A 12,348-nucleotide genomic window follows, 5' to 3' on the forward strand; every position below is an offset into this window, starting at 1 on the left:
GCTCTGGTGGGTAGGCCTATTCCACTTTCCACCCAGAAAATCTGTCAACCTCAAAACGTTATATAGAATTCTTTTTTAAATATTAGGGCATTTAATTGTTGCTATATTGTTCTTTTCAGCCTCAAATTCCTTCCTAACATTATAGTAAAGAAAAAAAACCTGAGCAGGTTTGGGTGAGAATTCCTGTGACATGCGTTTGCTCCCTCTCAGATGTTTTCACAGAGCTCTGAGCCAGCCAGCAATAGCTGATAAGTAGCTACTGTGGTCATTAGGCCTGCAAACTGTTCATTACAATAGGCGGAGAGGAGGTCCAACCACAGAGATGGCAGTTACCAAAAGGTCAAGATTCCCCCCCCCCCCCAAACAAATGCCTGCATGAGTCGAAAGAGGGATAGTTACTGGCTTGACTTCAGTTGCTTCATTTCTTCATTGTCCACCTTGCTTCAGTTGCTCCTGGTCAAATTACTCACTATCGTGTATGTGTGTTGGAGTATCCCCCATGTCCTTTATCAGTATGCAGCGCTAGTGCATTTTTATCTTCATACCTTTTGGAACTAGCATTAAATTAATGTTTCAATCTTATTAGTCCACACCTTTAGCATACTGTAAAGGGTCATTTCTACAAAAATTGACTCTGCATGAATGTTATGACCCCTGCACTACAGAGAATCACATGCAGTTCAAATGCAAACAGTTGCAGTTAGCAACCTGCATTGCTTTTCTGACCTCGAATCATCCCCCTATGCCCCCCTACCACATCAACCTCAGGCGATAAGTTATGAATATGGAAATAAGGGCCTGTGCACCGTTAGAGATAGGGCTCAGTTCTCTTATTTGCGATTAGTGAAGAAAAGCAGACTAGCTTGGATAATTGGAGACACTGCATAGAAATGGGCCTTAAAGAGACACCTAATCAGCACAATAAGTCAGCCACTAAAAGCAGCAAAGAAAATAAAGCTACATTGTCAGCACAGTTAGGAGTCATCTAGAAGTTATTAAGGCAGCTTGCCAGGGACACAAATGACCTACATCCAAAACGTTCAATAACTCTTGTTTCACATATTGAAAGGAACATTTGTGCAATGTTGCATATTTTGTACTAATACCATTACATAACTTATGTTTAGGCATATTTTAAAACCTTTTATAATACCTGAAGTTATTTTCTTAAAACTTTATCAATAGTGTAATTTCAGATGTAACTGTTAATTGGCTAACATTTAGCATGGTGTCAGATATCAGTAATAACTCAATTCCATTATTAAAAAATCCAGCTTAAAGTGTGCTTAACGTCTAATATATTCGTTTTGGTTTCCTCAGTGATCTCCGGAAGAAGCTGGCCATAGACTATGGAACAGATTGGGAGTTTCTGTTTTTGAACAGTCAGTGTTACAAGCTGAAAGTATATGAGTAAGTACTGATTGACTTTTTTTTATTTATATGCTTATTTTCGTCTGGCATTAATATGGAAACTAGTCCTAAAATGTGTGGTTGCATACAAAAATATGCTGTCATTATAACGTTTTATGAAAACACACTGACAGAAAAATACATTTTTATGGTTTTGACAAATTTCTCATGAAATGATGAAGTTTGTATTAGTTATGTCGACTCAATAATGGTAATCCCGAAAAACCATTACTTGTGCAATATCTGTGCACTGCAGATAGCCATAAAAACCACTGCTTAGAAAAGTAAAACAGTTTCAAAGAACCATCACAAAATCAATATATTAACCAGTGGCTGGATCTTATTTTGAGCAACTGTACTAAAACAAATTCTATCTGTAGCGAATGTGAACCATCTCAGTAAAGATCCACCATTTAAAGTTGATAATTTGTGAGCTCCAAGTCACCCTGGAGAAAGCCAAGCAGCTAAATCAACTAAATTTAATCAACAGAATGAGCTTCTTTTACTCTCTCCCGCTGCATCCCTATGGCCCCTGCTGGGGTAGAATCTGTTCTTCTCAGGATTGCTTGCCAGCTGGAGCTTTAGAAGTCTGTGGGTGGTTGCAGTTTTGAAAGAAAATTATCTGAGATCTGCACTGAAATCTGCACTGCAAATACATTTTTTTAGACAACCTTGGAATCAGTGGTTTCCCATGCCCTTATACACCAGTGTGATTTGTTTGCTTAGTTTGCCATTTAGGAGGCAAAATCTGAAAAGTAAAGTTGCAGTTCTTGTACATAAGCCAGGAAAATCAAGCTTAGCCGTTTACTGTAGACAGTGTTAGATAACAATATTGCACATTGGTTGCAAGATGCTTTAATGGTTTAATGGTAGCGATGGAGAGCTGGCTCCTATGGTATTGATTGTCATTTACTTCTGAAAATGCAAAAGGCTTGAAATGAAGAAATTCACAGGTTGAGACACAAGTGGAGGAAGGCTTTGAAAGAGTATGCCAGAGCAATCACAACAATAATGGATTATTATCATCATATATGTAGCCACCAGGTCCCTTTTACCGCCTCTCATTGTATAAAGATGTTTACGCTGCTAATATAAATCAGTCAGCTGGCCGTTGTGTGAAAATGGAAGGCATGACAGGCGTTCCAACATTAGCTAAGGGGAATAATGTTAACTACAGTATGTTGTCTTACATACTGTTACCTTTCTTTCCCTGGCCTATTGGTATCATACAATCCATGTTATTTTTCATCCTTGAAATGACTGAAGAGCACAATATTCACTAGCGTTGACTCAGTTGAAGGTCCTTTGACCTACCAGCACCCTCTCAGCAATGTACCAGTTCCCCTCCCTGCCCCCCTTTATCCTCGCTGTTTGCCATCAACCATGATCCTGAAAAGAGATGACATTGACAGACACATAAACCAACAGCTTTCTATAACACTCCCTCCCATGCCCTCAAGTAGCGAACTGGCAGAGCTACAGTTCTTCTCCAATAATGGAACAGAATCGCACACTTTTCTCTTCAGCTTCTTGATCATCGGTTCAAACCATCTTACACTCGCCCTCCCTGATGTTTAGATCTTTCACTTTTGATTAAATTGCTCTCTCTTTTTTTTTTCTTGAGTTGCAGCCAATATCAGAGAAAAGTGCCTGGAGCCATAAAAGTTTGCTATACTGGAGCGCTGTGTGTAATATAAATAATAGCTGTGCATGTTTGAATGAATAAATGCAATTCAGCTGCTGCTGGTGTGGCAAACAAAAGGTTTCAAATCCTACCAGTTAAGAATCATTTGATGACAATGACACGTGTGGAGCAACTCTGTATTAGACAGCCCTAATGGAGCAAGGAAATAGAAAGAGCTGATTGCATTTTTAGGTGATTCACAGAAACTTATATACTGCAGGCTAAACATGTTAATGTAAAGTGTGTTTCATTTCTATCTGAGGAGTCAGCTCAGATTTCCGAAGGAGGGTTCTTTTCTCTGCACCGCTTTGTTGAGTTATTCCTTCAGCCTTGCTGCTGCCTTGCCTCCTGATGGTGTGAATCACTTCTGCAAACTGGGGCTTGAAGCCTTCTCCTGTTTGTCCAGGGAGAAAATATAATTACTTTGAATTCAAAGGGAGGAAAAAAAACGGCCTTTTGTTGTTGAACACTTTCAAGTGGAATGATTAACGGTAAGATTAGAAGGTAAATGCTGTGTAGTAGCACACTCCACATTGCCTTCTCATCAGTTTCTCTAAAGACCATAAACAACATGAATAAAAGCTTAGAGAGGGAGCTTGTTCTTGGTGCATTATCATTTAATGGCTTTTATTCCTATACTTCAATTCACCTCTCAGAGTTACTTTTTTTATTTTTATTTTTATTTTTTACATTACATCACATTCGTGCTGTTGAAGCTCACCTCCAAACGTTCACCCATTTAAAATCCATGTATTTCGCCAAATGGTCTTTAGGGTGCTGGTGGGCCCTTATCATGAGTCGGGAATTTAAAAGGCAGGCTTCTGCCAGTGAATCAGAAATAAGCTTGGCAATTCAGTCAACACAGCCTGGCACAGCATGAAGGGAGACACCCCATAATGAGTTCTCAGAGGTGGAGTCCCTACCTACAGCGGAGTCTAATATTCCTCCTGTGGATTTGTTGACACTCCTCAAAGCAACTTAAATCGAAGGGCTGTGATTTATGCAAGACTGTCAGGTCAGATTGACTCAGCCTCCGCTCTCATGTCATTAGAAAGTACAGCACTTCAGTGAGTCATGCCCGCCACTGTGGTTCATGCTTTGACAGAGATGAGAGAAGAATAACGCAGCACAAGTGACACTTCCAACTGTCTGTAGAACATCACATGGCCTTAACAGTGCACTGGGTTCTTTTAGGGAAGAAAGAGACACCATCCGGATAGCCTGGAGGGAGCTGTTTGAAATTGTATTTAAACCAGAGCAAAACAGATGATGTGGAGTCCTAGATGTGTCTGCTGACTGTCATGAGTGTAACATGGAAATGAAGAGCCATATATGTGGTAGATTTCATAACAGCGGTGCCATGAATACTATCTTGTAAGCTAGTTGCTGTCTGCCTGTTGATGGCAAGTATTTGTCAGAAATAAAAAAAAGAATCCTGGTAATATTCTTAAGAGCATCTGCCATGTCCATTTTCCTAGACATTAGAATAAATGATGAAACATTGTTAATGTGATTTAAGTCTTTTACAATAACCAGCTTCAACATGAAGGCCTTTTGCTATTAGAAATTGATGTAATGCCAGAAAGCAAACCAGACTACAGATAACTACAGACAAATGCATGCATGCGAACAAATGGATTGAAAATCTTGTTTGCCCCGGTTTATTGAGGGGACAGAAAGGCAGAGGGCCTGGTTAACCATAATTGGAATGTTGTTGAAATAAGTGGTTGTGCTGCAGTAGCTGTTTATGCAGGTCCATGCCTTAGAGCATGAGCACTTTGTCACACTCAGTAGCTTTCAAATTATGATATATGTGGCACACACACTGTTGTTAAATTAAAGCATGAAATTTAGCATTACTCTTATGAGCTGCTCATGCAATTAATTAACTTCAAAAGGTCATGTTTGGTCATTTGTCAGTAACAGAAGGGGCAGAAAGATTGCATCCACCTGCTTTAAGATATCCATGATTATTGTGAGCTGATGCCAATGTGTTAGTTTGTCTCTCAATGCTTTCTGACTTTTCATTATGTGTGGCTGACAGCCCCAAGCCCACTGGTTCCTACTGAAGACATAAATCATAAAAAAAAAAAAAATATCACATAAGCGTACTTTCATTTTCCAAAACAGCCTTGCACTCAAACAGGTGTAAATAGTGCATTTGTTGGGGAAGGCCTTTAGCCACAGACTCAAAACAAACATGACAGCAATGGAGATCTATTGCAGAGAGGAATAAGCTACATATATGCATTTGCATGCCTTTTAAAAAAATTGGAGAAGACTTGGTCCACCTAATTTCCTCCGAGACACCATGTTGAAGAGCACAGTTAGTTTATCTTCCTGTTGAATCACTGCCTCCCTCACCCAATTGTGATTCAACAAAGCCTTTGGCTGTCAAGATGCTGGTCCTTCCTGTAAGCAACCGAAAGCACGTGGAGATTCTGCCCAGGCCACAGCAGGGGTGGCCATCTGAAGTAGCAGGAGTTTTCCGTTGGTTCAGTAGACCTGTGTGCTGGCTGTGTGTGTGTGTGTGTGTGTGTGTGTGTGTGTGTGTGTGTGTGTGTGTGTGTGTGTGTGTGTGTGTGTGTGTGTGTGTGTGTGTGTGTGTGTGTGTGTGTGTGTGTGTGTGTGTGTGTGTGTGTGTGTCTGGTGGGTCATAAAATCATCACATCTCATCAGTCTTTGTTATGCTGCCAACCAGAGAAGTGGGCAGTGAGGGTTGGTTGTGTTGAAAAAGTCTGGGTCAACCTTTCAGAGATTTTTTATCTATCCCATCTTGTCACCAGGACTTCCTGTTTCTAATTCAGATTGAGGTGATTTAAAGCCAATGTAATCATCTTTCCTTTTTTTAGGACATTATTGTCCTACTTTGTTAGTACTGTACCAGCTCAAGTTAGATTTTTTGTTGCATAGGAATTACACTTTATTCAAGAGAGTACATAACCCTCCAAAACACAAAACCTAGCTACCAAAACATCAGCTGCAATTATGCTTAATTTCTTCTGCATAGAGGAAACAAAAAAAAACAACAGCGGTGTGATGATGTGTGTCGGGGTCAGCTTGGCTGAGTGGACGAGTGCCTGGGCCAGCTTGGACATAAGGTTTTCGTATTTGGTGCTCTTGTTTGTATGCAATACAGATGACTTGTCTGATAACTAAAGTGTTACTTGTGCAGTGTTTTCTCTTGAGTTTCATGCAGGCACTGACAAAAAAATCCAGTGAGTATCCTACTGTCACCATGTATGGCTTTTCTGTGGATATCTTACTGGAAAAACATACCCAATTGTTAATTTTAATTTGGAAAACTGTAGCCTACTGATAAATACCTATTAAAAATTAATTTATTTGTTCAGTGCAAGACAAAGTATGACTCACATTATATATATCATGAGAAATAATATGTGATGCCATCTGAGAAAAATATGTTAATCTGTAGTTTGACATGGCCACCATAAATTCAGTATTTACTGCTGACATCCCTGAAAGAAAATCGAAGGAATTTAATACAGGGCTTATCAGTAACAGTAATTTTCCTTACTGTGCTGAGTGATTTGGTTTGAACCGGTAGCTAAAACAAACAATACAATTATCCCTAGGTTTAACAGAGAGACCCAGGAGAGAATTAAGTATAAAGTTAATAAGTCAATAAAACCCAAACGAGAGACAGCAAAGTGTCTTGCTGTAAAACAATTAAATTTCAGTTTTAAACAGTGTTTTTCTTATACTTATTTTCCTGCTGTCTCATTTGCAGTTCCTGCTGTGACAACCTCAACTTCCTATCGAGTTCAACATAGTTTATCTCTGATCAAATCTAATATGATCTAATTCAGCATTTGTAATAATTTCAGCAAAAGTGTAATTACTATCCTACATGTACAAATAGCTTTCTTTTAGACAGTGAATTATAATGAGTAGTTTCTAGCGCAGCTTACTTCAATAAGCTGCATTACTGTTGCCAGGCTCATTATGTACTTCTGCAATGTTTGACAACCTACAACCCAAATATAGTTTTGAGTCAAAGGTTTCAGTTTCTAAAAAGTTCCACATGTGCTAAAGCAGACTGGTTGGGTTTTGTTTTTAATAGTTCCACACAACTTAATGCATTGTTTATAATAATACATACACTACAAACATAGTATGATTGCATGAACACATTTACGTATACCAGTTGTAAAAAGAGCCACCATCTTCTGCACTCTGTAAGACACATTCAGGTCTGTATTTTATAAAGAGTCTGTGGTTGCATTAGCCTAGCTGTGATGGTTCTGATCTACTGTACTAACCTGTTACCCCAAGCATTTTCTGCCTGGTAATGGGGCCAAGACTTTTCATCTGTTTGGCCCCTATAAATGTGTGTTTTGAGGAGTGGCGATGGTATGGTGTAAATTGGAGCAAATTGTTGAAATGAATCACCCCCTTCAATTTACTACACCAAAAAAACCTATAATTGAGAATTATACTTAACAGTCAGAGAAAGCACATCTTAACTTCTCAACCTGAGAAAGCCATTTCTGCTATGTTGTTCACATGTTTAACACGCCGACAAAGAAAACAGGATGTAAATGTTCCATTTGGAAATTACTCTCTTTAAAATGTCAGATGATGAGATGACGTTTTGGAAAGCAAAATCATATTTAGCCATCAAAATAGTTGTCATAATAATCCACATCTTTTTGTCTGTGTTGTATAGATAAATGACCCCCTACAGTTCCACAAAGTGTTGAGTATTCAAGTATTTAAAGTAGTATTTGCTAAAACCCTGACTTTTGGAAATGGAAACGGATGACAGTCACAGTTCTTTTCCCTTTTAATGTGGGAACTCTAATTATCACCTTTAGTTATATTGAAGTAATTTCTGAACACATTTCAGTGTTAAGAGCAATTCTTTTAACACCTTTGAGGAGAATAAGTGTAAAGTATTATTTTGAGCCAACTTGCTCCACACCTACATAGGATCCTTTACATTATATACATTATATATAATCACTTAGAAACTTCAACTTAGAAAATGTAAAGCTTTTTTTAACATAAATAAATATCACAACAGGCAATACAATCTAATTCCACTGTATAGTTGCATCAATGTAGTAATATAAAAAGACGTATATCAAACACCCACACTTTTATAGTATTTTATATTTATATATATATATATATATATGTAGTGTATATATATATATATATATATATATATATATGTGTGTATATATATATATATATATATATATATATATATATATATATATATGTGTGTATTAGAAAATGTAAAGCTTTTTTTAACATAAATAAATATCACAACAGGCAATACAATCTAATTCCACTGTATAGTTGCATCAATGTAGTAATATAAAAAGACGTATATCAAACACCCACACATTTATAGTATTTTATATATATGTGTGTGTGTGTGTGTGTGTGTGTGTGTGTGTGTGTGTGTTAATACTTTTGAAGCACCATGATTCTATAATTGAATTCATTGCATTTCTTCAGAGATTTGAAAGACCCATAAACAACAGCTGTTGTCTCTTACTGCCTATATATTTTCCACATGCCACAACCTTCACCTGTTTTGAGAACAAAATAGCAGCAATTATAATGTAATATCTTAAGAGATGAAAGAGAGAATGCAGCTTTAAATGATCTGCCACAGGCTATTTGCCTCATTGCCCTTAGTGATGGCTCTAAAAACTAAATTGGCTTCAAGTTTGGCTTGCTTTGTTTCCCATTTTCCGCATATAAATTGAGGCATCTTTTGAGAGGCTCTTTGGGTCTGCATTGCTATTTTTTTCCTGGGTAATTTATGTGGGAAAGAGGTCTCTGCTGTGCATTCACCTTCCCTCTTCATGTTGTTTCACTGAAGCGAAACATAATAAGAAAAGAAAAATATATATCTTATACACCGACTATCAGCTCTGCATTAAGATTTTCAAGGCCAAAATATGGTAAGCTGTCAGGAAAGTGAACTTCAATCAGACTCATTGTAAAAACAATGTATAGCATTTTATTCAGACTTCAATTTGTGGTTCCCCATGTGGAAAATGAAGCTAAGCTGAAAAATGGCCTACTTTGAGTATGTTTTCTTTTAAACTGGCTCTGGAAGGATAAACTGTCATTGGGTCTTTGGGTTGCCAGCAAACTCGCAACTTGATTACCAAGTGAAATTAATTTTACTGACCCAATCTCACAATGGTCATGATGCCTTGTGAAAGTCCTGAAATAGTCTTTCTAATATTAGTTACAGTATTGGAATTTGATTCTATAATTCCACTTGTGGCCTGATGAGCTGACCATCTAGTGCTAAAAGTAAAGCTCTAATCACGACTGCACTTTATTTTACTGTAGGAGAGAGACCCAAACACTGCAGAACTTTTTCACCACCGAGACATAAATCAAATTGCCTAACTCCCACCTTTATCTCCTACTGTAGATGCTCTTATATTAAATGCACTTATGAAAAAAACATCTACTGTAGTACCACAAGGCAATTGTTCCTAAAATAAGAATATGCCTCTTCTTTATTACTTAAATTACTAAAAGTGCACTCACTACAGTTATAACATAATAATAATGAATGTAATACAAAAGGAGTAACAAGTGATTTATTTTGTATTTTTCTACCTAAATAAAACTTTTCTTCTAAGCGACATGTTGTTGTTTTTTTACGTGTTTGTTGGATAGGAGCTGAGTACTGCAACGTTACATCTTTAACAAGGTTTGATTAGTCATTTAAAATACATCACTACTGAATCTTCCATAATACAAAAAACACATATTGTAAGCACACACATGAATGCTCTTTCTGATGTCATATTGATTCACTGTAAAATAAAATAAAATCATTGCAAGCTAACATTAAACTAGTGAAACAGCAGAACATCAGAAAAGAAACGCACAAACAAGCACAATAAAATATGTTGTGGCAATACTAGCTCTGCATTTTTGTAAGTTGGACTGAAACAGAAAAAGAAAACGCACCTCATCAGCACTTATCCAAGTTTAGTCAGGGAATGCCCTTTTCCAGGTGCCTATTTTATTCTTAGCCAGTATGTTAAGGTACACATTGTACAATGCAGGTTTTTACAGTAAGGGGCATAATCCAGAATAGCTGTTTGTTTGTTAGTGTGGACTTCATAGTGTGATTTAGACTAGACAGAGCATTACAGTCACTTATAGAGTTGGTACTGTGACCAGCTGTAACCTGTGTAATGCTGCACCAAAGACACTTCAGCAAAGACTTGTTGACACAGGGTCTTAATGCTGGATCTGCTGATTAAAGGACAGATCAGAATACTTTATTGATCCCTTCAGGGAAATTGTTCAAGAAAACCCTGCTTCCTTTACAAGCAGGTCAGATGATTCACTATTTATTAGGGCTGCAACAACGAATCGATAAAATCGATAACATTTGATTATTAAAAAAGTTGTCAACGAATTTCATTATCGATTCGTTGTGTCGTGCAACTATTAAGCCACTCAGTCGCAGAGATAAAAAAAAATTAAGTCGAGCGCAGAGCGGAGCAGCGGCATGTGAGGCGTCCTTTCCCCGTAGGGTATTTCGTGCTGGCCTCCACGAGAAAAACGTCCCAGTGAACACGTATCAATAGATTAAAAATAACGTGACATTTACACGAACTGCCGTGAGACCGGGTTGAAATACGGAGAGAGACCGGAGAGACCCGTAACGTTCTGAAACACACGGCGGAGGCAGAGAAATCAGTACGACCTAACTCATCCAAGGTGTGGGAGCATTTCACACCAAATAAATCGAAGACGTGTTAATTGCAAGATAAGCAAAAGCGACATGGCATGGCATGGGCGCACACGGTGATGATTCAGCACCTAAAACGTAAACATGTTGGAGTCCTTGATGAGGAGGAAGGGAGTTCAACAGCAGGGTGAAGTCACTACAGAATCCTACTTTTGTTCCGTTTTGAAGTGAGGAACGTAACATCCCTCCAGTAGCTCTTCTGGTGCTGGTGTTTACTCGTTATCCAGCTTGACAAGCTAGCGTTAGCGCGTTAATAACAGTAGTAAAGCAGGCAAGACTAAAGACACGTTTTTATTCACTCGTTAGTTTAATCCTTAAAAAAGTTGAAGTTTAAAAACGAGGTTGTGATACGCGCGGACCTATTTCTTTGCCAGGTGTAGGGACTTACTAGTGTCTTTGTTCGGATGCCAGGTAACCAATGGAGACTTTAAGCTAGGCTAGCAGTTTTCCCTTTTTTTCACTCTTTGTGCTAAACTGTCTGCTGTCTGTAGCTTCATATTTACCTTATAAACATAAGTGTGATATCAATCTTCTCATCTAACTCTTGCCAAAAAAGAAGTGTTTCCCAACATTTTAAACTATTCCTTTAAGTTTGTGCGCAAGTTTTGACAAATGTAGTGGCGACCTGAGATCTCCAAGTAATCTATCCTGAATTTGATTTGAGATTTGATTGATTTCAGTATTGTACGAGATTATTGATGGACAACTAATAGCAATGTCATAGTAGTGACAGTCACTCTCTTCTGTACATATACTGTTACCTTTTACCAGTTGGAATGCCAATAACAGAATAACAAGAATAACAGAGGCAAGAGAATAAATAGGATAGAGCCAGACAAAATTTCTTCCCAAATCGATCAGTATATTAATTCAATTTATTTTCCATTAAAATTAGGCATTAGGGTAGGTAATTCTTATTTAAAGATGAAAATAATTCATCTTAAAATATCATCAACAACATAAAGATGACGGAATAACTAAATAAAGCTAGCGAGAGTTTAACCTGTTATTAATGTTGACACTGTTAAACACATTCTACTTAAAATAAATGTGTGACTCAGGGTTGCCTTATGCTATCAAGATGAAAAGTGTTGGTTTTTTCTTTAGGTTCGCTACTCAACAATTAACCACGTCACTTTATATTGCTGAGTCACCTTTGACCTCTGGCATGCCAGACGAGTGTACACAGTGTTACCTGTAAACCAATTAGCTAGTGTCGTTACTGCAGTTTGCATTGTCACCCTCAGTGAACTCCACCCACACCGTCACATAGCAGTCTAGTGGGAGACGGGCTTAATTGCTGTTTCTCTCCGCCTCTTGACTGGATGTCAGTGGACTGAGAAATAAATATTCTTATCTTTTTTACCTATAACCCTAGTGAGTACCAGTTCAGACTGTGTCAGTTCTGTAATTAACAAAGGACTGTTAAATAGTAAATATGGTTATAACAACTTGGGTCTTATTTTTGGAGTTTTGGCCTGTTTTA

At 37.8% G+C, this 12,348-nt stretch overlaps 1 protein-coding gene across 3 annotated transcripts in view; it reads left to right on the forward strand.

The window, feature by feature from the left end:
* Positions 1-12,348, forward strand: part of LOC144534255 (glucosidase 2 subunit beta-like) — a 123,063-nt gene that overhangs the window by 80,989 nt on the left and 29,726 nt on the right. For all 3 annotated transcript variants that reach the window (XM_078276087.1, XM_078276089.1, XM_078276088.1), the window contains one exon: positions 1,321-1,410. In XM_078276087.1, the coding sequence (XP_078132213.1) occupies positions 1,321-1,410 (90 nt within the window). The remainder of the gene's footprint in view (positions 1-1,320; positions 1,411-12,348) is intronic.

The sequence above is a fragment of the Sander vitreus genome, chromosome 19 (genome assembly GCF_031162955.1).
Source record: "Sander vitreus isolate 19-12246 chromosome 19, sanVit1, whole genome shotgun sequence".
In the NCBI taxonomy this organism is placed as follows: domain Eukaryota; kingdom Metazoa; phylum Chordata; class Actinopteri; order Perciformes; family Percidae; genus Sander; species Sander vitreus.